At 46.4% G+C, this 25,498-nt stretch overlaps 1 protein-coding gene across 7 annotated transcripts; it reads left to right on the forward strand.

Moving 5' to 3' along the window:
• Window positions 1–41: 41 nt before the first annotated feature.
• Window positions 42–23,943, forward strand: BRD9 (bromodomain containing 9). 7 transcript variants are annotated; one of them, XM_036411219.2, is made up of 16 exons: window positions 43–234; window positions 726–940; window positions 1,245–1,377; window positions 3,195–3,255; window positions 3,639–3,783; window positions 8,871–8,981; window positions 9,664–9,839; window positions 11,126–11,258; window positions 13,241–13,316; window positions 14,522–14,623; window positions 15,226–15,358; window positions 18,266–18,377; window positions 19,152–19,190; window positions 20,040–20,139; window positions 21,660–21,827; window positions 23,112–23,943. In XM_036411219.2, exons 1-16 carry the CDS (start codon window positions 183–185, stop codon window positions 23,210–23,212), a joined length of 1,857 nt encoding a protein of 618 aa, XP_036267112.1. In that variant the 5' UTR covers window positions 43–182; the 3' UTR covers window positions 23,213–23,943. The 7 variants fall into 7 exon arrangements, with proteins under 7 accessions (XP_036267115.1, XP_036267117.1, XP_036267118.1 ...); XM_036411220.2 differs by having other exon boundaries at window positions 9,724–9,839; XM_036411221.2 differs by having other exon boundaries at window positions 9,727–9,839.
• Window positions 23,944–25,498: the final 1,555 nt, after the last annotated feature.

Genomic DNA, 25,498 nt, shown 5'->3' on the forward strand with positions numbered 1-25,498 from the left:
TGACCCGGAAGCACTCGTGCCTGCGAGCGGGCGGGGCCAGTTCCGGCCTCGGTCTACTTCCGGCGTGGCCCCACGACCTCCAGGGGTGAGGCGGGCACAGAGCCAGGGCCGCGGGGGCGGCGGCCACGCTCTGGACGCGCTTGCTGCTGTGCTCGGCCCCGCGCCCTTGCCCCGCCGCCGCCATGGGCAAGAAACACAAGAAGCACAAGACCGAGTGGCGCTCCTCGTACGAGGGTGAGGCGGCGGCGCGCTTTGTGACGCCGGGCCGGGCGGGCGTTCGCGCGGTGGAAGGGCGGGCGGGCGAGGGTCCCGGGGACGTGCTAAGTAAGGTTCCGGGCGCGGGTGCCTTCGCGGTGGGCGGGGGCTCGAGCCCGGAGTCAGTCTGGTTCACCTCGCAAGTCGTGGCGAGAAGCCGAGCATGTGAGTTGACTTGTGTCCGGGTCTCAGGGAGGAGCTCTTACTGCTCTGTCCTCCCGCCTTTCCCCGCCCGGTCCTGCAGCAGCTCGTTCGTGTCAGCTGACAAGGGGGTGGGCAGGGGCCAGGGGCTTGGGGATGCGGGATTGCGCGGCGGGGTCCCAGGTCCTGCCCTTGTTGCGTTCCCCTCCCTCTGGCTCCCTAAGGATAATGCAGTGTAACGGGACAGATGTGAGCAGGAAAGGGGAAGTAACACCTGGGATGTGTTTTCTCGAAGCATACACCGTGAGGGCCCCTCTCTGTCTCTACAGAGTATGCGGACAAACCCTTGGAGAAGCCCTTGAAGCTGGTTCTCAAGGTTGGAGGAAGTGAAGTGACTGAACTCTCTGGATCTGGCCACGATTCCAGTTACTACGATGACAGGTCAGATCATGAGCGAGAGAGGCACAAAGAAAAGAAGAAGAAAAAGAAGAAAAAGTCAGAGAAGGAGAAATATCTGGACGATGAAGAAAGAAGGAAACGAAAGGTAAAGGAGGGTGGTGGCCCCCAGTCCCTGGGGGTGGTGGGGCATACAGGATGAGTGTTACAGGGCTTAGGAAAGGGGGTGATTTGTTTGAAGCAAAACAGACCATAAAGGTAGTGCTTCATTTCTGGTTCTTTGAGCCACACCTCTCCCTTGATTCCTGGGGAGGGTCTTTGCAAGGGTGGGAATCTGGAGTGAGAAGAGTCTCTGGAAGAGGGTGTTTCTCTCTTAGCTTTGTGTTTCCCCTTAGAAACAATTTGTTTAAAACTGTTTGCATTGCTTTCACGGCCCTGACTTTGCCTCACAGGAAGAGAAGAAGCGGAAACGGGAGAAGGAACACTGCGACACAGAGGGAGAGGCTGATGACTTTGATCCTGGGAAGAAGGTAGAAGTGGAGCCGCCTCCCGATCGGCCAGTCCGAGCATGCCGGACACAGCCAGGCAAGTGCTGGCATTTTCAAAGCCTGTCTTGGTATTGTGTCCTTCCGCTTTCGGGGAGAAGCACAGAAGGAAGGAGCAGTGTTTAATCTTCCAAGGTCTCACACGAAATATAGCTGGGTCTGAGATTCCTTTTTATTGTTATTGTTATTAAAGGAAGGGGTTGACTTTATTGTTGTTAATCCTCACCTGAGGATATTTTTCCGTTGATTTTTTAGAGAGAGTGAAAGGGAGAGGAAAGACAAAGAGAAACATCGATGTGAGAAAGAGAGACATCGTTTGGTTGCCTCCCAAACGAGCCCGGACCAGTGTCAGGGATGGAGCCTGCAACAGAGGTATGTGCCCTTTCACCAGAATCAAACCCAGGACCCTTCAGTCTGGGGGCCAATGCTCTATCCACCGAGCCAAACTGGCTAGTGTAGGATCCAAAATTTTTGCCACCATCTTTGAACTTCTAGAATATGGTTTGACCAACTGCTGCTCATCATAGATGGGAGGAGGCTGGTTTACAATCAGTTTATTCAGAACCTGGGAGCTGTGCTGGCTTCACTAAAGGAGAGTTTCCAGAACCCTCTGATCTGTGTGTGGTCACTTCCCTCAAAGGCTTCCAGGCGGTCAAGGAGTTTGTTCTTCCGGGACTTCTTTTCTTGCTGGGGGAGGTTGCAGGGATTGTATCGCAGTCATGGCGGGTGCTGTTTTCTAGCAGTGCCCTCCGTTGTGCGAGTCATTGCCATGGTGAACGGATAGGTCTCTTGGCTGCTGAGCATGTTGGGGAGAAGAGAAGGTCAAGTACAAACAACATTTCATGAAATGAATGTGTCCACAAAGTTAGTACAGTCACTGGTAATTGTTAGCTTAATCTGACTTCTTCCTTGAGGTCACACACTGGTGCTCCCCCTCTCCCCAGTATGTCTGAAGAGTTAATGATCACATGATGCTTTCTTGGTGATTCTGAAGAGGGTCTCTGTTGGGACTTGCTGGTCTGCACTCCTGTTGTGCTTCGGCCTTGTTTCCTCAGAGGAGGATGGCATTTAGAAACCAAGTCTCGGTCCTGGGTGTAGCCCTCAGTAGACAGAGCTAAGAAAGGCCATTTACATACATGCAACTTGTAGAGGGAAACTAGACCAACATCTGTGTTTACATTCACCAAAAACCATGTTTTCACAAGTGTGCCCAGAGATGTAGCTAATAACTGCAGTGCTTGCAATAACCCATGTAGTATGCGTTCCTATCTCTATTTCACACAGGAAGAGCAGGCATATTCAGACATTTAGGACTCTCAAGTGAAATGATAGTACCCTGTTTCCCTGAAAATAAGACAGTGTCTTATATTAATTTTTGCTCCCAAAAATGCGCTAGATCTTATTTTCAGGGGATGTCTTATTTTTCCATGCGCTAGGTCTTATTTTCAGAGGATGACTTATTTTCGGGGAAACACGGGTAGTTAATCCAGGATCAACTTCTATATCTAAACCTTTGTTCTCCCCTTTATACCTTGTCTGGAATATAGCAGGCCCTTTGATGATAAGTGCTAGAAATAGATTGATGACTGATACCTATGTGTTGTTGTTTTAAGGGATATTGGCACTCGGTTTTGGGAACTGATAATATGGGTGTCCTTTCTACCCAGCTAAGCTTGAGGGGAGGTGGAGCAAGGCTGGGTCTGGTTTATCTTTGTATCCAGTTCTTATTTGAACCTTCTTATTAAAATGCTGTGGATCTCGAAACAAATAAGTACATACTGTGAAATTGGAGCTCTTCAGTGAAGTGATATCTAAATCTTTTTGTTCATTTATTTTTTCTACTTTTTAAATCATCAGCTGAAAATGAGAGCACGCCTATTCAGCAGCTACTAGAACATTTCCTCCGCCAGCTCCAGAGGTAAAGAGTGTTTCCAAAGAGCTTGTGCTTGGGGACATTTGGGTGTCCTTCTCTATGGCTGAGGTGTTCTTGCCCTCACCACCATCACATGCGAAGTAGACACTTGCCTTTCATTGGTAACACCCAGTCTGACTGGGCAGGAAAGCATGTGGGCAATGTGGGGGGCTGTCAGAGATGCTATAATGTAGGTGTCATAGCTGCAGCCAGGATGCTAGTTTTGGAATTTTTAGTGTATTCAAAAATTTTAAAGAGCACAAATTTTATTTTTTATTGGTAAGAAACAACTTTGATAAATTAATATTTTTATTGTGAAGGATTTTGTGTCATTCAGGAATTTAGGTTTTAGGGGTTTCCAGTTTAAATAAAGATGTTTTTGTTTTCAGAAAAGATCCTCATGGATTTTTTGCTTTTCCTGTCACGGATGCAATTGCTCCTGGATACTCAATGATAATAAAACATCCAATGGATTTTGGCACAATGAAAGACAAAATCATGGCTAATGAATACAAATCAGTCACGGAATTTAAGGTAAATTAATTTCAGTTCCTAAAACAATTGTTTGGAAGCTCTGTATTAGTTTATGTCCAGTAAATGCTTCCTTCATCTCAGGTCATTTCCAGTTGCAAGTTTTCACAGGTGTTTCTGTGTTTGGGTTGAAGTTTCACATAGCCTCGAGGAAATGGATTCGTTGTAACTTTCTTTGTATTTTGTCTAGAACATTGATTTTCAACCTTTTTCATCTCATGACATGCATAAAGTAATTATTAAAATTCTGTGGTGCACCAAAACATATATTTTTTGCTGATCTGACCAAAAAATAGCTATAATTTGGATTCATTCACACAAGACGGCTATTGTGTGGGGGGCTGTCATTTTTTAAAAATTATTTATTGTTGAAGTTATTGCATCTGTCATTTATTTATTTATTTGTTTATTTATTTATTTATTTACTTATTTGACAATCTAAGGGAAAAGTCAGTTGTCCTGGCCAGTGATCTCAGTGGTTAAAGCATTGGCTCTTTCACTGAAGGGTCATGTGTTCAATTCCCAGTCAATGGCATGTACCCGGGTTACAGGTTTGATTCCCAGCCCCAGTCAGGGTTGGAAGGCAGTCAGTCAATGTGTCTTTCTCACATCAATGTCTCTTCCTTTCTGTCTCCACCTTTCTCCTTCCCTCCCTTCCTTCTACTCTTAAAAAAAAAAAAAAAAAAAGCAATGACAGGAGGCAGCTTATCAATGATTCTCTCTCATCATTGATGTTTCTATCTCCATCTCCCTTCCTCTCTCTCTAAAATCAATAAAACATGATTGTTGTTATTTTAAAAAAAAAAAAAAAAAAAAAAAGCAATGAAAAGAAAAAATGAGGTCAGTGCCCCTGACTAAACTAGTCAGGTATTGCATGTTTCAAAAATTCTTGCGGCATAGTGTTTGAAAATATCTGGCTTAGAAGCTGGCCCATATGTTACATTCTATTTGAAATGCATTTCCTTTTTTTTTTTTTTTTTTTTTTTTTTTTTTTTTTTTTTTAAGTTCCTGGGTTGGCATAATTGAGACACTTTAGGTCAAGCAAGGATGTGTCTTACGGTAGTTGGCCTGGTTCCAGAATGGCTATTTTTTGAAATACAATTTTCCGAATTCTTAGTTTTGTTTTGTAACAACTGGGTTTTATAAAATAATAAATTCTTACATCCCTTGAGTGCTTTGCTCTTGACTCCCTTTCTTAGTATCAGCTGTGAGAGATAGAAAGCGTGAGGGGAATAAAAACAAATGCTTGGTCACATTGGCAGTAGTGCTATTTAGAAAAGGCCATTAGGCCTTTTTTTTTAAAAAAAAAAAAATATATTTTATTGATTTCTTACAGAGAGGAAGGAAGAGGGATAGAGAATTAGAAACATTGATGAGAGAGAAGCATCCCCTCCCGGGGATGTGTCTGCAGCCACAGTACATGCCCTTGACCAGAATTGAACCTGGAACCCTTCAGTCTGAAGGCCATTGCTCTATCCAGTGAGCCAAACCAGCCAGGGCACCATTAGGCTTTTTTCTTAGGACTGTCAACTTCAGAAAAAGCTTGGTTTTTCTCTGTTTACTGGAGACATCACTGAAAGGGTTTGCTGACCTGCAGAAACAATACAACAGACTAGGAGGAAAATAGGAAGAAATCAAAGTTTTCACAGGAGGGTCCCCTAACACTCCAGAGGCCAGGTGGAACAGTGATCCATGCCATAAAGTCCTGCCTTTTCTGACTAAGGCCCCCAATTTGGTCTCACCCAGTGTCAAAGCCATGGTGGGAGCAATGTTCACCCATCTCTTGTCCTCAGAAAAGTGATAGTTTTTTATTGATTGACAAAATTATATGTGTTCTGTGTGTACAATTCTACAATAGGTCATCTGTATAATGTTTTGTGTTCACCACACCAAGTCAAGTCTCCTTCCATCACCATTTATCCACCCTTTACCCTCCTCTACCTCACCCTACCCCCTTTCCCTCTGGAAATCACCATGCTGTTATCTGTGTCTATGAATTGTTTGTTTAGTTCCTCCACCATTTTCACCCAGCCCCCCTCTCCTCTAACAACTGTCAGTTTTCTATCTGTGAGTCTGTTTCTATTTTGTTTGTTAATTTTATTCGTTAGATTTCACATATGAGTGAAATCACATGGTACTTGTCTTATGGATATGGAGAGAGCATTATGTTAAGTGAAACAAGCCAGTCAGAGAAAGATAAGTCAAGAGTGTTCTGAACCTGACACAGTTGTGACCTGTGATGGACAGGGGCTTCATAGCCTCCGTTCCAGCCCTGGGGACGCTGGCACAGTGACTTGGTAAGATCCCTGGATAGCATGTGCTGTGTTGGTGTGTGGCTTCAGTGGTCATTGTCCATCCTGATGTCTAATTCATCTGTGATAGCTGTGTGCTACATAATTTGGTTAGGGTGTTAAAATACTGATGTTTTAAATAATACAAATTGTTCAATAGGACTGTCCATATTTTAGTCCTTTTCTAATAGCACTAGAATAACTGTAGACAAAATTTTAAAATTCTGTGAAAAAACCACAGAGATAGGATATATGACTATGTCCACCTCTCAGTTCACCCCTGGACTTTCACTTAACTTGCCTGTTGGTCCTTGCTCCTATTTATGTCTAAGTTCCTCCCCAAGAGAGAGGAAAGGGCTGGAGATGGGAGCCATCCTCTTCTCTCATGAAATGAGGGTACAGTAAAGCCTCTATATAACAGACTAATTTAGGCAAGGGGTGTCTGTTAAAGCCGAAAGTCCTTTATATTAGGTCTAGTAATAATTAATGTCGTTTTCTAATACTTTTTAAAATCGAATTTATTTAAACAATACAACAAAATTTAATCAACAATATAGTTGCCGTTTTCTACTACTTGTGCCCAATGCTCAGGAAGCATTTTAATCCCTCTGTTGTAAAATTCTTGTGATTTTGATGCAAAAAATTCGGTCAATGCATTTTTGAGGCATTCTTCATTATTAAATTTTTTTTCCAAGAAGAAAGTTTTGCAAAGAACGAAACAAATGGTAATCGGAAGGGGCAATATCAGGAGAATATGCAGGTTGAGGGAGAACTTCCCATTCCAACTGGCGCAGTTTTCCAGCAGTGATTCTTGCAGTATGCGGTCATGCGTTATCGTGGTGAAGAATTACGCCCTTCCGATTAATGAGCGCGGGTTCTTTTTCTCTTAAAGCTTGAGCTAACCTTTCCAATTGGGCACTATACACTGCACTTGTAATGGTTTGGTTAGATGGTAAAAGTTCATAATGAAGAATTCCTTTAAAATTCCACCAAACACACAACATCACTTTTTTCGCATGCAAGTCAGGTTTTGGCGCGGGCTGCGGAGCCTCATTTTTGTCCAACCATTGAGGTCGCCTTTTCAAATTAACATACAGCACCCATTCTTCATCTGTGGTAACAATTTGCTCTAAAAACGGCAAACGGTTTTGACAAGAGAGGAGCGAACTGCAAATTGTGACTCTTTGATTACGGTTGTTGTTGGTCAACTCATGAGGAACCCATTTTCCAAACTTTTGGACTTTGCCAAGTGCATGCAATTGATTGGAAATTGTTTTTTGTGAACAATTTAAAGTTGTCGCAAGCTCTTGTTGGGTAATTTGCGGATTTTGCACCAAAAGAGCTTGAAGAGCTTCTTGATCAAAATTGGACACACGGCCTCGACCACTCTTGTCATCTAACAAAAAATTTCCCTCGCGAAATTTCTCAAACCAACGCTGGCATTTTCTGGCGCTAACTGCATCTTGACCAAGAGCACTACAGATGTTTTTTGCAGCTTCACTTGCTTTTCTTCCTAATTGGAACTCGTAAAGCATGCAGTGCCAAATATGCTCTTCATCCGCCATCTTCTTAGCCCTAGTTTTGCAACAAAAACCAAACCAAACACAAACTTTTTCAAGCAAAACTTGTTAATTGCACTTCACACGTTCTGTAGATACCACGTGTTTGAAGGTTATGTCAATACAAGTCAACGCCAAGCAAGATTTTAAACGAATGTTTAAAAACGACATTAATTATTACTAGACCCGATATAATAAGCAGGTTTTCCAAGTGCATATGTTAACAAATTAACAAATTAGTTTATCTGTAAAATTAAGTATGTATGAAAAATTTAATTTCACAGAAAAGTTTCCTGTATGTATTATTATAATTTTAAATTTATACTGAGTAGATCTAGTTAAGTGTGTGCATTAACCAGTCACTGCAAAGAAACAAATGCCCGCGGCTAGGTGAGCCTGAGCGCTAGTTGCAGCATCATGGCCTGCATGCTTTAAAACTGCAGCAGAAAGTCATGCCACAGGACGACAGAACCAGTTACCACCAGCAATGCGGTATGATCACGTACTAATCATTTGCTGAACATTTACAAATGGTGACTCTTGGATTTAACTGTTACTGTAGATATTTAATGTTATATTGGCAAAATTACTACAGTGTTTTTTCCAACATATGGCCTATTTGCTAAAATTGGTTAAAATTAACAGTGAATTAAAACAATAGCACCCTGTTTATTTAATTATTAGTAAATCTTGGTTAAAAACTTCTTTAAATTAACAGGGTGTTAATTTTCAAATATGACATTCGGAACAGAAATTTTGTCTGTTAAATTGAGATCCACAAAATCAAGGATTTACTGTATTATGCTCAAAAAAGTACAGGCTTTGCCCTGGCTAGCTTGGCTCAGTGGATAGAGCGTCGGCCTGTGGACTGAGGGGTCCCGGGTTCGATTCCAGCCAAGGGTACATGCCTGGGTTTGGGCTCAATCCCCAGTGGGGAGTGTGCGGGAGGCAGCAGGTCGATGATTCTCTCTCATCCTTGATGTTTCTATCTCTCTCTCTTTCTCCCTTCCTCTCTGAAATCAATAAAGAAATTTTTAAAAAGTACAGGCTTTGTTTAAAGATCAATGAACAATTAGAAAAATTTCTTTGAGTTTTAAAGTTAATTTTTTTAATCAAACAACCAAACTAAATTGTTTTTCACTTAATTTTTGGCTCTTCATTTTTGCCCCTTGGATAGAAATCTAAATTCTTTGCTGTTGTCTGGGTGATGTTTCAAACTTGATGATTTTTTTTTTTTCAGGCAGATTTCAAACTGATGTGTGATAATGCAATGACATACAACAGACCAGACACTGTGTACTACAAGTTAGCTAAGAAGATCCTTCACGCAGGCTTTAAGATGATGAGCAAAGTAAGAAAGCCACTAATAGCGAGGAGCCACAGAAACGAGAGCTCTCCTCTACGTTGTTTATGCCTAAACAGAAACTCACAGTGAATGACATGCTTCCATCTTTCCGTCACTGGCCACCGCGTGGACCCCTCTGCTCTAGGGTAGACACCCCAGGCTGCCCCCTCCATGTCCTTCTCCTCCAGGCACTCTCCTCCTTCTGTTCCTGCTCCTGCCCTAGCTGTAATGTCTCTGTTAGGGTGGGTGGAAAATTCCTGATCTGTTGATCTCATGTCTAGGTGTCTGTCTCTCTGGACTGCCGCTAGCCTTTGGGTTTGTTTTATATGGCTGCCTCACTGAATCGGCCAGGACATCCTGGCCATCCTGAATGGCTTCCCAGATCTGTCCTGTGAGCCATGTTGCATGTGTCACATGTCTAGGACCAGTGCCTTGTGCCTGATGAGCCTGTGGGTGAGGTGCAGCCCTGTGCCCTCTGGCCTGTTCCCTTCTGCCGGCTCTGAGTGCTCACCAGCTAATCCGCTGCACCCTTTGGTGCTGACCCCACGACCACCTCCCGCTGCACTGCATGGAAAGTTAGCTGTTAGGCCAGGTGAGGCTGTGGCCATCCCCATCCCATCCCATCGTCATGGCGCCTTGGCTGTGAGGGAGAGGTAAAGTCGTGCTGCTCTGTCCTTTCTGATTCTAGGAGCGGCTGTTAGCTTTGAAGCGCAGCATGTCGTTTATGCAGGACATGGATTTTTCTCAGCAGGCAGCTCTTCTGGGCAATGAAGACACAGCTGTTGAGGAACCAGTTCCCGAAGTTGTACCTGTACAAGTAGAAACTGCTAAGAAATCCAAAAGGCCAAGTAGAGAAGTCATCAGGTAAAGAGAAGTGCACTCGCCTGTGGAGTAGGACGCCCGTCTTGGGAAGGCGGGTGCTTCTTGGAAGAGCAGGTTAGGGACATAGGCCTGTGTTTCCGCTTTATCTGGAGTAGCTTAGGAACAGGCTGCTAGTGCAGCCTAGTGGGCAGAGCACAGCTCCTCAGAAGCTTAGGTCAATTTTCGGAGGCACATGGCCACCCTTCCTGCCCACCTTGAGAGTTAGGTGACCATCGTGTGTGGGTAATGAATATCACCATTGTCACTGGAAGGTGTTGGAAGACCATGAGACTCCACAGTTAGTGCTGGGAGGAGTGGTAGTTTGCTATGTTACCCATACTCTCCTATAGGGAGCACAGTAACTTGTCCTGGAGGAGAGTCAGTGCACACTGATGGATACAGAAGACAAAAGGGCTGAGACAACCCCTGCTGCAAGCACACGTGCTCAGTCCCAGGTGTGACACTGAGCTCAGCTGTTCAGCCCTGCAGTATGTATCCTGACACTGCCAATCCCACATGTGTCCTGTTTATGAATATTTGTTGGCTCTTTACTTCCAAGAAGCCTCCTTACTTGGCGGACACTTGCTGGTGACCTGGGCTTGCCTATTCCAGGCTCAGGGAACAAAATCGTCTCTCGTTGGACAGACAACATGCATTTCTTACAGCTCCCGTAGCTGTAAATGCTGGTCCAGAGGAAGGGCCTTGTTAGAAGCTCAGGATCCCTAGGCAGGGCTTGATCCCATGGTTCCCTGAAGGAGTCCCACCCACCTGCTTCTAGAATCTTCCACAGCAAAGGCCATTTCCTTTTGGTGCTGCACCTCTCAGCTTTTTGAATCAAGAACTCTACTGGAACCTGAGGCTGGCTTGCTAAAGTCTTGGGGAGTCCCTTTTGTCTTGCAGTGGGGGGTTGCTCTTCAGCCCAGCAAGCAGCCTTATGTTCCCAGCCCCAACTCACCACCAGCACCTCAACCCTCCACAGGATTTTTGACACTTTTTCTAATGGTGCCTTGAATGGTGCTTTAACCAGTGAGGCTGCTGTTATGTTTCTTCTATTTTTCTTAAAGCAACTGAAACATAACAGATGCTTGGCTTATACTTTTCATCTTAGTGAAAGAAAGGGTTTTGTTTAAAAGTGGTTAAAACTACAAGAAAAAAGAGCAAAAGTGCACTTTGTGTCACTCCTACTGGCCCTTTGTGTGACTCTGAGGGGCAGTAGGGACTGACCACAGTGGAGAGGGATGAGGCGTATGCCTCCTGATGACGTGTGTGTGTGTGTTCCTGCCTTGTAGCTGCATGTTTGAGCCAGAAGGCAATGCTTGCAGCTTGACTGACAGCACAGCAGAAGAACATGTGCTGGCTTTGGTGGAGCACGCAGCAGACGAGGCTCGGGACAGGATCAACCGACTCCTTCCAGGTGGCAAGGTAGTGCTCCCTAGTGGGTGGGTGTGTTTTCTGCCAGAACATTGGCACAGCCGTCAGAATCAAGACATTAACGTCAGGATGTTACAAGTGTCTAGTCCAAGCTCCGTTGCTGTCAGGGGGTGCCTTTGTCACTGTAGGGTAAAGCTCAGGAGCACATGCTACAATCAGGGTCAGCTCCTTGTCCTCACTGGCCCCATCTCATGGAGGCTAAAGGGGTCCTCCAGGGACAAACACCTGGGTCAGGCATATGTTACCCTCCATCACACCACGGCTGAGCCTGCCAGCTTCCCTGTTGCAGGTCAGTTCTTTTCCCTGTGTACTCACATCTTTGTGCCCTTGCAGTCATTCATGGGTCTGACCCTGTGTACTCACGTTTTTGTGGCCCTGCAGTCACTCATGGATCTGACTCAGTGTGCCTGGTGGAGGACTCTCCAGGGGCTGCTGGTCCTCAGGAGGAGGTTGTACCATTCTGTGACCATCTTCTTTATGACACAAGAAGACATTCTAGGCCAACATGTTCAGTAGAAATTGTGCAAGTCTCATATGCAGAACTTAAACTTCCTAGTAGTTGTGTTAACAAGGACACAGGTGAAATTCTAATATATTTTATTTGACCTGATATACTCAAGATCTGATTTAACATTTTTTTTTCATACTAAGTCTGTAAAATGCAGATTGTAAAGAATTTTGAAATAACTTTTTGGATACATTGGATTATGTAAATTCTACTAGAGGCCCAGTGCACGAAATTTGTGCACAGGTTGGGTCCCTAGCTGCTGCCAGCTGCTGGCAGGGGCCTTCCTTCATTCTGCGCCACCACCTGGTGGTCAGCGCATATCATAGCAAGCGATCAAACTGGGCATGTTGCCCAGACCTGGAATTGAACTGTGACCACCTGATTCATAGATTGGTGTTTAGCCACTGAGCCACACCAGCTGGGCTTTTTACTTATTTTTAACATGCCTGCTAGAAAATTTGAAGTTCCCTGTTTGGCTTATGCTGTTGTTCTGTTGGTGGTCTGCACCCCTGTTGCACTTGAGCTGTGGAATTGGCCTTTTCCCAAAGGATCCCTAGTTCCTTAGTGGAGAACAGTATTCAGAAACCCAGACCTAGGCCATTACAAACAGCATTTAGAAGGAACCTAGACTGATATCTTTGTTTATATTCACCAAAATCCATGTTTTTATAGTGAATTTCGGATGTCATCCAGTATAACTGGGCCTGCTTTATCTTTCTCCTTTTCGGTTTTGTAATTCAGAGTGAGAAACCTGACTTGTATTATCCTTAATACACTTATTTGAGTAATCAATTTTACATCCCTTATTCCCTACTCACCCTGCTTGAACCCTGTTTCCCCTTCGGGCCTTGCTGCTCCCATTCGGACATTCGGTCCCTGAATTTGGGCTCCAGCACCTGGACAAGTGGTTACCCTTCTCTACCTCTTCCTCACACACACACACACACACGACACACAGGTGCCTTCGCTTCCTTATTCTCCTCGTGGCATGCAGAGGAGAAGTTGGTCTTATTTGGTGGTTGGTTTTTAAATGGAAATAGCTCCCATGTGCTTTAGAGATGGAGCCTCTAGGCTATTCGTTGATAACATGACATTCGTTCACCAGTGTCTTATTCTGATTGTTTTGTTGAGGCTTCTGACCTATTTTTAAAGGTTGTTACTAGGTAAAGTTTTCCGTTTCAAAAGCTCCTTTTTAGAAGGTGTCATAAGGAGCTTTTCTAAGTTCTTTCATTGCATCCGTGAGCACTTTATTTGCAAGTGGCTCTTAAACTCCAGGGAAGGATATGAGAGGGGCCTGGTATTTGTTCATGGAGAAACAAGTGACCATTATGGCCTTTCAGGGTTGTCCAAGCTAGGCCATGCTCCTAGGCCTTTCTTTTGTTGGAGCTTCTGTAGAAACCCCAACTGTAGAAGCTCAGGGTTGTCACTTCTGGGGCAGTGTGTACTCAGGCCTGCTTCCTTGCAGATGGGCTACCTGAAGAAGAGCGGAGATGGGAGCCTGCTCTACAGCGTGGTCAACACGGCTGAGCCAGATGCCGACGGTGGGTGGTCCTCTCAGGGCTGTTTTCTTCTGAGAGCCTTCTTGCTGTTCTAACCTCTATTCCTATTCAGTGATTTTTAAAGCCGTTTAACCTGTCTGTGATGTCTACTTTTCCTGGAGTGTGTGACACTGGTGGTAAAATATAGATGAGAAGTCCTTTTGGTTCCCTGTGCCTACACACCCCCCCTCACCACAACATCTTGGGTAGTAAATGGACTGAGGGTGGTTGCAGTGGGGGTGCAGGTGTTGTCCAGACTTTTCTGACGGAGCGACACTAGGACAGCCAGCAGGACTGGGATTGTGCTCCCGCACAGCAGCAGACATGGGCTGGGCTTCCTGATGGTTCACTGAGACCTCCTTTGTCAGAGACCAGAGCCCAACTCTGCCTCATTCTCAGGCTTGAAAGATATAACTGTCAGCTCAAACACAAGTTTTAGAAGAAAAACCCCAGTTGATGAATTATATCAAGGATGATCTGGAAGAAGGCATAAATGTTGGTTCCATCCTACCTGTATGATCATTTTTGTAGTCTTGAAAAAGTATTTTTATACTTTTCTATCTGCTTGAAAAAGATTTCAAAGGCTTGTCCTTTGAATAAAAGCAAAACTCACTTGAATTGAATTTGCACACACACTTAGAAAATGAAATACTTTTCTTTGCCTTGCAACAAGTATAAGCTCTGATCAGTTTCTTTGCTCTTTAGCCAGAATGAGTCATACTGTTCTTCCTAAGAGACTAGATGAGTTGATAAGCAGTTAACTTAGAAAGAGAACACGAGGTGGAGGTTCTGGTTGGGGATTTGCAGGACCCTGCGCAGGTCACGTGAATAGTGGGTGAATGATAATTCAGCATAGGAATGTGCAGTTGGAGGGTGTACGAAGGTGGGGACTCACTGTTGCTATTAGGACACATACAGCATTTCTCAGAGGTGCTGAGTGTTCAGTTTGAAAATGTTATGTTGCTGGTATCATGGTCTGCGAGCTGAAGGTTTTCATTATGTTGACTTCGGAGTAATCATAAAGTGAAATTGGAGTGCCGTTAAGGTTTGAAAATGGTAGTTGGCTTTAGTAAATCTGGTATTAGATGGTCTTTATGGAGAGGCCCAGGCACTCTCTCTCACACATACCCGCTGTGAGTTGGAGAGAAGGCTGGAGCTGCTGTGTGGGCAGGGCTCCGAACCGCTGGCTCACAGCTCTGGTCTTACAGAGGAGGAGACCCACCCAGTGGACCTGAGCTCCCTCTCCAGCAAGCTGCTCCCCGGCTTCAGCTTCACCACTCTGGGCTTCAAAGATGAGAGAAGGAGCAAAGGTGAGTATGGGAGGGGCATTGGTGGGAGCATCACCGCAAGGGATCTTCCTCACCTGTCTTTAGAACTGTACGCGATTCTGATTTTGAAACCAATAATAAAGACTTCCCATTTGAAGTGATGGGAATAAAAATGACATTGGGCAAGTTCCTCCTTTGCCATCAGTTCTTTTTTTATATATATATATATATTTTTTATTGATTTTTTACAGAGAGGAAGGGAGAGAGATAGAGAGCTAGAAACGTTGATGAGAGAGGAACATCGACCAGCTGCCTCTTGCACACCCCCTACTAGGGATGTGCCAGCAACCAAGGTACATGCCCTTGACCAGAATCGAACCCGGGACCTCTCAGTCCGCAGATTGATGCTCTACCACTGAGCCAAACCGGTTTCGGCATGCCATCAGTTCTTGACTGATGGCTGGGTCTCAGCCCCGCACTTTGTGGAATTCTCCAGATGAATTTCATAGAGGAGAAAGGGTGCTGCAGGGGGATGCATTATGCAAATGAGCAGCACAAGGAGAAAACTGGAGTCATCTTGTGCCAGATGTAATTTGATGTAAATCTGCTGTTTCTTATGCTTTCCCTTTTTATTTCACTCTTAGTCACATTTCTCTCAAGTGCCAGTACTGCACTTTCAATGCATAACAATTCTGTATTTGGAGACTTGAAGTCAGACGAAATGGAGCTTCTGTATTCTGCCTATGGAGATGAGACGGGTGTGCAGTGTGCGCTGAGGTAAGCTGTGCACAGAGACACGGGCGGACTTCTTGCTTGCACTGTGATAGGAGCTATTTTCCTCCTGAGCAGTTCAGAGCCCTTCTGTAGGCAAATGGGGATGGGGGAGACAGCCACTGGTAGCAGGTTCAAATAGCAGAAATTTCCAAGTTCTTTTCAGTAAACTGTTGTGGTCTGCTGTAGGCTGGTCATGAAATTAGGGAAACTCCGTCACAATTTTAAGAATGTGGTGATCCAGGCTGTAGTTCAAAAAAGCATTTGTGTGGTATGTGTAACCACCTGTGTATGTTTAGTAGGAGTTTCACAATTGTATTGAATGTGGTTCTTGATGGCTGCATAACAAGCCCCACAGACAGGGCAGTGAACAACTGACATCCATTGTCTCCTAGTCCCGCAGGCTGCAAGTCTGAGCTGCAGGTGTCAGCAGAACCTCTTTATTCTGGGGCCTCTGTGTTGTCTCATCGCTCTGTGTGTGTCTGTGTCCGGATCTCCTTTTCCTATAATGACACCAGTCATACAGAGTTAGGGGCCACCCTGAAGGCTTAATTTTAACTTAATCACCTTTTTAAAGGCCCTGTCTCCAAAAGCACTCATTCTAAGGTACAGGGGGTTAGGGCTTCAACCTATGGATTTTGGGGACTCACTTCCAGCCCCTAACCGTGACTAAGATGCAATATTAACATTATAGGTGTAGTACTCTGTTTATGTAGGACTGTTTTTAGAGTGTATGTTTTGTTTTCTGTGGAAAAATAGAAGTTGGTCACTCTTGTAGAATTTTAGTAATTTTCTATGGAAAAAGTAACTTAGTTTTACTATAGAAATTGAGTCTTTTTCTCCTGTAGGGGGTGTGCAGGAGGCAGCTGGTCGATGTCTCTCTCTCTCTCATCGATGTTTCCAGCTCTCCATCCCTCTCCTCCTCTCTGTAAAAAATCAATAAGAAATATTTTTTTTAAAAGATGAGGTCATTCAGGGGGGGGTCAGTAATATAATCACTTCTTCCTTAGAAGAAGGGGGGACAGACACAGGGAGAAGGCCACAGGGTCTGTGGGCCACATCGGAAGTAGAAGAGGCACAGGAGTTCTCTACCAAAGCCTCCAAAAGACACCAGTGCTATAGACACCTGGACTTTGGACTTGTGGCCACCTGTACTGACAGGATTAATTCCTGTTGTTGTAACCTGGCCAATATGTGGTCATTTATACAGCAGCCCTAGAACTGAAGACACCTGGCCCTGGGCCCAGCATTTCACCTGAAATATTCCCTCACACCAGGCCGAGAGAGCAGAATCCATGTGAAGATGCCTTAAGGTCAGCATTTCTGGCTCTAGCAGCTTCATGAACTGTGCATGGTAGTCAGGCTTTGGCCCCTGGGGATCCTGGAGCCTGGAGGGTCTGGGTAGTGGCTACACCCCCTTGTTGTAGCTATGTGGTTATTTCTCCCCATTGTGGGTCCTCTGGTGTTTGTGGAGGTCGGTACCCCAATTAAACCCTGGCCACAGCCTGGGCATGTATAGGGCTTCTTGCCTGTGTGCATCCTGTGGTGGGCGCTGAAGTGTGAGCTGTTGCCGAAGCATTTCCCACACTCAGCACCCACATAAGGCCGCTCCCTGGTGTGTATCCGGTGGTGGGTGGCCAGGCTGGAGCTCTGGCTAAAGCGCTTCCCACACTCGGCACACTGGTAGCGCTTCTCACCCGTGTGGACCCGCTGGTGGGTGCTGAAGTTGGAGTGGTCGCTGAAACCCTTCCCCCCCCCCCCAAAAAAAAAAAGAAATTGTCTTTTCATACTATATCTTTGTTTTATTCTATAAAGAAACAAAACGTATGAAAAATAGTCCGCCTTTCGTGCAGTAATGAATACTAGTCCATATTTTTGTGAGAAAAATGAGGAAGAAATTTCTTACAGGAAAGAGTGGTATCATAAGTTGGTGACCCTCTCTTCACTCCTGCTTAACCTGGGAGCATCTCACAGCTCTTCAGGGGCACCAGTCAGCTTTTTTTTCAGTAGCACCATGTAGCTGGGCCGTGATTGCTTTCCCCAAATGCGTTTCTGAAATGCATACCGATTCTGTCTGACGTACAGTGACCGTCAGCACGTGGGCACCACTCGAAGGCAGACAGGCAGGGCCTGGCCTTGGTACCAGGGCCTCTTCCTACTAGATGTCCCACACCACCTTCCCCAGAAACTGTCCTGAGGCACTTTCAGACCCGCTGTGAGTGTTCTGGCCAGTCCCCGTCCCCTTCTCAGCTGTCCATGTGGTGGTTTCTCATAAAATGTTTCCCCGGTAGAGATTGGTGGTTCTGCTTCTGTCCAGCAGCCCTCCTGGCTCTCTGGAGGCCTTTGAAGTCTTGGCAGTCCTTTTGAGCCTTTGCCTGGCTTTGATGCTAGGACCATAGGATTTCCGTTTGCTGCTTCCTTTTACATTTTTTGGTAGTTAGTTTTTAAAGCATTCACATGGCCCATAAATCAAAGTGAAACTACAAGGTGTCCTTGGGGAGCCTGGCTCCCACAACTGCTCCCTCCCTCCTTCAGTAAGAGCTGTTTACACTGTGCGTCTCCTCAATCTACTTGTATTTTAAAACCCAAAACAAATAGGTACAAATGTGCTTTTACAAAGTTAGCGAATGTCATCATGTGTATGTATACACTCTGTTCTTCACCTTGCTTTTAAAAAATTGAGATCTTTCTAACTTTTTGGGGTCATGGTCCACTTTGAGGATCTGATGAAGTTTTTTGCTCCATTTCCCATATCTACCACCTCTGGGAGGTTCGCAACTCTCAGGAAGACCCTCTCATGGAGAAGCGGCTGAGGTGTACTGATGTCAGGACTGCTGGCCTTGTGGCAGCAGAGTCTGGAAGATGAGAGCACATAGCGTTTGTGTCAGCCTGTTCTCTCCTGGCCCTTTCCAGCCTCCAGGAGTTTGTGAAGGATGCTGGGAGTTACAGCAAGAGAATGGTGGACGACCTTCTGGACCAGATCACAGGCGGAGACCACTCCCGGATGCTCTTCCAGCTGAGGCAGGTGGGCTGTGCTATGGTGCCACTCCTGTAGAAGGGCCCATCCGAACAACTGGCTTCTCAGGAAAGAATGCTGCTTTTAGGTCATCCGTCGCAGTTCTTACATTATGTTTCTGTTGGACAAGGCTGGTCTGGATTTTATTTTCTTCCTTTAAAGAATGTTTATGTTCATTTTGGGAGAGTTGTTACTTCTGAGTGACCTGACGTTTTTGATACTTATTTTTCTGCTTAGAAGTTTATGAAAATCATAACATAAATGAATCTCAGAAACAGTATTTTGAACAAGAGGTCCCGGATTCAAATGTGTACAAACTGAATAGCTATTTTTTAGGTATATATGCAGGACTAGGATATTTTTATGGTAATGCTCCTGCCAGATTATAGAACAGTGGCTCAGTGCCACATTCAAACTGTAGTCACATGTAGTAGTCAAGCAAAAGCCCTCTTTCAGGTACCATATAGGCCGAGGAGAGGGGTGCATCGCCCCATAGCTCTGCCCATCCAAGGGCAGTGGCACCATCAGAATTGTCAGAATTCCAGCTGGTCTTGTGCAGCTCTTCCAGGTTAAATCACCAGGCCTGGTATTTTCCTGAGCTGCCTGGAGACCCAGGGTACGGCATCTGACTTTTACGCTATCTCACACTCCAGCTGTACAGAAGCATCCAGGCCCAGCTCAGATTCACAAAATAGTGGGAACATAATGAACATAGCCCAAGAGTATTATCCTATATATAAAATGTTTTGGAAAAGCTGATGTCCTGCCTGTTTCGCTTTGCAGAGGAGAAATGTCGCCATGAAGCCATCAGATGAAGTGAAGGTGAGTTCCATGGACATTTAAGTAAAAGGGTTCTAGGAGGGCAGTTGTGCTCTGCCTTTGAACTGGGATGGTTGAGAAGAGCTTCGTGTACTGTCTTGTTTAGAAACTGATTAAGTTTCTGATGAGTAAGATTAAGTGGTAGGCTCTTTCCACTCCCTGATTTTTAATGGCTTGGGGTGAGGGATATAAAACCACGGTATATTCCTCCAAATCCAGATTCAGGATTTCACGGGTGCCCGGCAGGCAGGGCTGTCAGCAAGCACTGTCTCTGCAGTGGGTTCTTCCAGTCCTGGAAGGTGTGCCCAAGGGCTGGGTGCATGTGCACCGCACACTTGTAAGAGCAGCTTGACAGGTCTAGGCCATCGGGATCTCACCAGCACCTACTATACATGGTCTCTGTTTGAGGAAACTGTTCGTTGTGATCCCTCCCCCACCCCTCTTTCCTTTTCTTGGGAATGACTTGGAGCACATGTTGGAGCGGACAAGTCAGGACACTGAGCAGGGCGTTGGGGCATCCCAGGGGCTCACTGGGAGAAGGAAAGAGAACGTTCTGGAATCTGCTACATTACTTGTTAAGTGAAGCCCCTGAAAGACAGTTGTGGACTTTCCAGGTGCTGTGTACTTACTGGCCTGATACAGAGATTTTTCCATGTTCCCTCAGCACCTGTCGTCCCCCAAGAGCCATCAGCCCTTGTGTGTCAGTCTAGAATTGTTGGTCTAGGTAGTTGCTCACTTATGAGCTCATACTCCGTGGTCCCTGGACTGTGGCATGGGCTGGACACTCCTTGGGACTGGGCGTGACAGAGCAGGCCTGTCCTAGCACCTTTCCTTTGTTTCCTGTGTCTGCAGGCTGGGGATTCCCCAGGAGACGGTGGCTCCGTGCTGGATTTCATGTCAGTGAAGTCATATTCTGACGTCTCTTTGGACATCTCCATGCTCAGCTCTCTGGGTAAGTTTTGCTGGGCACATGCCTCCCTTGTAACACTGCAGTCGGATCATCAGGCTCAGCTGAAAGGAAGTGGCCCCTAGTACTGCATTTCTACTTATTAGTAGTCTCAAGGGGGCAGTCCCGAGGGGCCCAGGGCTGGTATAATGCTGCCTGTACTTGATCCCGAGAGGGTGGCATAGCCTGGTGAGGTGGCCATAGGTGAGTGCCCCGCTGTCCTCAGGACCACCTTCAGATGGCTCCAGATGGGGTGCGCCTGGATCTCCTTCCTCACTTCAGGCTCTGTCTTCCGATCGCTGGGTCTTTTATTCTGTTGGTGCAGGCACCTGCTGTTAGTGCATTAGTGTGCTTGAGTCTATGTTTTGGGCTGTCCCATGCTGCATCCTCAAGGGCACTGGTCATCCCTTCTGCTGTGTTGTCTTTCCTGGGGTTTCCCTTCCCAGCCAGCTCCATTCTGCTTTTCAGTGTTGTCATCCCTTTCTCACCCCATGGTCCTGGTTTCTCTGCCTTAACACATGAGTGTGTACCCAATTGTCATTTTAACACCCTGTAGCTCATTTCTGCGTCTCTTCACAATGTTCTCTCTGGTCGGGCTGTGTTTATCCCTTTGTTACCTGCCTGGTGGTTTATTGGTCACATACCTTTACATTGTGGTGGGCCTTGCTCCAATGGAGCTACCGGACCCTATCTGGGTTTTGCTTTGAGGAATTCTTAGGGTGGGCACAGAGCCTCAGTGTAGGGTGACTGTGGTCCACACATAGGCTGCATCCTTCCTCATGCTTGGGACATAGATAGTCACACACATGTGTGAGCTGTTGAACTCCCTGGCAGGACGCAGAGCAGTGCTTGGCCAAGACTTGTGAGTTCCAGGCAGCCAGTCTTCTCCAGCTGGTAGCCCACGGACCGCCTGGCCCTGCAGGTCGCTGCCCTGGCTGTAGCCTGTGCCCAGTCCTAGTCTCTGCAGGCCTCTGTCCCACACGTCATCCTGTCCTCTAGCTGTTTGTGACAGAAATGCAAGGCCTCTGCCCATAATGCCTCTGGTGTGGTGCCTGGTTTCTTGTGAGGCACGTTGCCCCTCCCGTCATTCTCTACCCCTTCCACTTGCTCCAACTGTATCTCCCTGTCTTCCAAAGCTTGCCTGTGCTCATCTGGCTTCACTTATGAGGGGTCATTGTCCTGAGTGTACGGGTGACAAGTAGGAGACTGCAATTGCAGACCAGAAGTGCCAGGACTCGGTGCTTGATAGGTGGACCTGTGTCAATGTCTCGTCACCTGTGTGTGTTTTTTAATATATATTTTATTGATTTTTACAAAGAGGAAGGGAGAGGGAGAGAGAGTTAGAAACATTGATGAGAGGGAATCATCAATCAACTGCCTCCTGCACACCTCCTACTGAGGATGTGCCCACTACCAAGGTACATGCCCTTGACCGGAATCAAACCTGGGACCTTCCAGTCTGCAGGCCGACGCTCTATCCGCTGAGCCAAACCAGTTAAGGCAGGTTGTCACCTGTGTTTGCACAGGGAAAGTGAAGAAAGAGCTGGACCATGAAGACAGCCATCTGAACTTGGACGAGACGACAAAGCTCCTACAGGATCTGCATGAGGCGCAAGCAGAGCGTGGGGGCTCCCGGCCGTCGTCCAACCTCAGCTCCCTGTCTAACACCTCCGACAGAGATCAGCATCACCTGGGTAAGGTGGCCCTTGGCCTGCCCTCTGCCCCAGATTTTCCATCAGTCTGGGGGAGAGCAGGAGTGCTGGTGACTGTCAGGAAAGGCTAGCGATCCTAGGGGGTTGCAGCTTGTGTGGGCAGTGAGTCCCAGCTCCCTGGAGCTTGAAGAGTGGGCATGTGGGCACTGAGGTGAAATATTTGAGTGGAATTCAGTCTGTGTTAGGAATTTGTGGCCTTGGCCATAAGATAATGGCAGACCATGTGTCAGGAGGAGTCCTAGGTGGCTGCATACTGAGGCCCTGGCTCAGGGGCAGAAGGAAGCTGAGGCTGCAGACCCTGCAGCCATGCAGAGTTAGACATTGGAGTGTTTGTTTCTTTCTGTTGTTCCCATGTTTAGTTGTAAAACAGTGGGTTGACAAGTTTATTCCTCCAGGTTCCTTATTTGGGGAGAGCACAGGACCTTCCTTAGACGGGGGCAGGGTGGGGGTCCCGTGTTTTTTGTTATTTGTTGTTGTTAATTCTCACCCGAGGCTATTTTTCCATTGATTTTTAGAGAGATGGGGGTGGGGGAGAGAAGAGAGAGATTTTGATGTGAGAGAGACACACTGATTGGCTAGGGATAGGACCTGCAACCCAGGTATGGGCTCTTGACTGGGAATCAAACCCCAAACCTTTGGTGTGTAGGCTGATGCTCTAACCATTGAGGCATTGGTCAGGGCAGGGCTCCTGTATTTAATGAGTATCATAGCCTTGCCAGGAGGGGAACCAAACAAATATTTGCCTCATGGCTCCTTGAATGTCTGTGCTACTAGTTTAGTTTCCAGATAGGGATATTGAATTATTCTTTCTGAGAATAATTAGTGGGGGAAAGTAATCAGCTTCAGAGTTTTGGCAAAAACTGTGCAAATAAGGTATTTCTGGTCCCATTAACCTTGTAAGAAACGGCCATGAAGTAGGTTCCAGGTAGAGTCCTACGTTGTCTTCAGGTCTGAGAACTCCATCATCCTGGTGGGGGGTGAGGGGACAGGCCTAGGGTTTGTCTGAGAGACTCCTGGCCAAGGAGCCTTTGTTCTTGCAGAACCAGCCAGGGCCAGTCTCTAGCTTCAGGGTGTTTACAGCCATGTCTGTGATAAGCGGCTCTCTGCCTTCTCCCCAGAAGTGATGGGGAGTGGTACCCTGGGTAGGATGAGGGGGTGGCCTGCACCCCAGGAGCCATTCCGCTGGGCTTTGCTAATGGCAGACATGAGATTTGAGCCTGGACCATACACATCTACTGAAATGTCTTGTCTTTCCCATGCTTGCAGGAAGCCCTTCTCGCCTCAGTGTCGGTGAGCAGCCAGAGGTGACACATGACCCATACGAATTTCTTCAGTCTCCAGAACCTCCAGCCTCTACAAAGAGCTAGCTTTGTAGATAGTCATTAATTTTTTTGTTTTATTTTTATTTTATTTTGTTTTCATTTGTGTGTACAGTTTTTGTTGTGAGACAAAGACTATCATGTTCCCTTGGGCCTGCAGGAAGCAGTGCAGGGAGGGGGTGAATTGTCTCTGATCATGTCGGCCACATGTGGACCATGTTTCTGTAGACAGTCTGGTGAGCCTGAATAGTGGGAATCCTAAATAAAGGGTGTGTAAAGCTGGTGTGGCCTTTCTCTTAGCTTCATGGTGTCAGTGAAGCCCTTCTCTGCTGCGGGTGTGGGCACCCTCATGTCCCCCACAAGTGGCCTTTGGGAAGCAAAGTCTGTTGGGGATCCTGTGTATTCTTTCCCACTGTCCCCCACATCTCCACATTTCTGAAGCAAATCATGGTGTGGGCCATACAGAAGCACGTGGGGAGCCAGCCGAGCACCCTCCTGGCCCTGGACAGGCAGGAGTTGCATGCAGCTTCCCTGTGCCTAATTCACGTGCCTGAGAAAGGAGTACATTCTGCTGGAAGACTTGGAGATCAACTGTCTACTCGTTACGATGAAGTGTTCTGTCCATAAAATATTTATTCTGGATATGTTTGCTGGATGCCTGCTTATATTGGCAAAGTACAAAGATCTTAAGATATACCAAGAGTGTAATTGTATAGAATTATTTACAGCACTGCTAGATGTCCACTTTTGTGTGACTTTTCAGTAAAAATCCTTTGTCATGAGAGTTTGACAGTGTCTGTTCTCCCTGCCATCTCCTCAGCATCTAGCCTGGTTCTCAGTCTCACAGTGACATCTGGGGATCCCTGCACACCTTTCTGCTCTGTTCCTTTTTGTGAAAATACAAAATTACCTTCTGGGTTGGCAGTCCTTAGGGGAGAACGTGTGTGACTTGGAGGTAGGGGCCAGTGTGGTAAGTCTGGCCCATGAGCATTGCTGAACAGGACCCTGCTGGAGAAAGGGAAGCAAAACCTGTCACAAGTGAACCGTCAAGCAGCTGTGGCCCGGCCAGCGTGGCTCAGTGATTGAGTATCAACCTATGAACCAGGAGGGCGGGTTCGGTCCCCAGTGTGGGGTATGCAGGAGGCAGCCAATCAATGATTTTCATCACTGATGTTTCTTTCCTCCCTTTCTGAAATCAATAAAAACATTTTTTTTTAAAAACAGCTATGACGAGAGCAGAAAAGGAATTTTTTTTATCATTGCCCAAGTATATGTTTTTATTTGAGAGAGAGAAAGGAACATCGACACCTTGCCTCCTATATTCTCCTGACCAGCGATCGAACCCACAACCTAGGTATGTGCTCTGGCCAAGGCAGAAAAGAATTGTTATTCTTTGTCAATATAAATTTAGGCCCAGCCCAGGGCAAGGCCTTTTTGCTCAGAAAGCTGCAGGCCCGCAGGGAATGACGATAAAGGAATCATCAGGACTGGAGGAACCTCTGACCCACAGGCTTCAAGTTTTATTAAATCTTTTTATTTTGGTAAAATCCATCTGAGAAATTTATTACCCATTGTTGATACACAATTCAGTGGCCTTTGCCCCTTCACAGTGTTTCCATTACCCGAAGGGAAGCCCTGTACCCAGGTGTGTGCACATGCGAGTGCTCAGGTGAGCTGTGTGTGAGCACCTTTGGCCAGTCCTGTGCCTACCTCTGCTCCCTCCTGTGGCTGTTTCCTGGCCCTCCTGCCCACACCAACCTCCCCCACCTGCAGTGTAGACCCTTGCAGTGAGGGGGCGTTCATCAGGATCTCAGACTGCACAGCAGAATGACATGCAGGTTCACAGAGGGTTATAAAAGAAAGTCTTGGACCACCTGGATTTCAGTGTGTTGATCAGTCACCAGATGGGTGTTGTGTAGTCCATAAAACCTGTGGTGCTTCTGCATTGGAAGGGACGACAGCGTGCTGCAATAAGGGGAAAAGCAGGCTGTGACATGGGCCCCACAAAACACCGGTCACATTTTAGTCCCTGTGTGCATGCCTATGCACAGAAGGCCTGGTGGCCCTGGGCTGGAGGCCTGACTTTGCAGCTTCTCTGTTCTTACCTCTATTTCCTAATGTTTGTACAGGGAACCCATGATGCCGCCGAGAGGGCAATCAGCTCAGGTGGCTGTGGCTGTGTCATTCTGTAGCGTCTAAAGTTATTTTCATGAAGCAAAGACCCTGAGGTGGGGTCATTTCTCAAAGGCATGAGTGGCTGAGGTCACTGTCTCTGGGTCAATCTGGAGGCCCCCACCACCTGCAGACAAGGTTCCCTGGGGTAGTGCTTTGTCC

Source organism: Pipistrellus kuhlii, unplaced genomic scaffold, assembly GCF_014108245.1.
Source record: "Pipistrellus kuhlii isolate mPipKuh1 unplaced genomic scaffold, mPipKuh1.p scaffold_m20_p_4, whole genome shotgun sequence".
In the NCBI taxonomy this organism is placed as follows: Eukaryota; Metazoa; Chordata; class Mammalia; order Chiroptera; family Vespertilionidae; genus Pipistrellus; species Pipistrellus kuhlii.

Excerpts from the sequence above, each read along its gene's own strand:
- BRD9 (XM_036411219.2), top strand. The coding sequence starts at position 183 with ATGGGCAAGAAACACAAGAAGCACAAGACCGAGTGGCGCTCCTCGTAC. Across the intron at positions 8,982-9,663 it reads GCTTTAAGATGATGAGCAAA|GAGCGGCTGTTAGCTTTGAA; the intron begins GTAAGAAAGCCA and ends TTCTGATTCTAG. Across the intron at positions 19,191-20,039 it reads AGCCATCAGATGAAGTGAAG|GCTGGGGATTCCCCAGGAGA; the intron begins GTGAGTTCCATG and ends CTGTGTCTGCAG.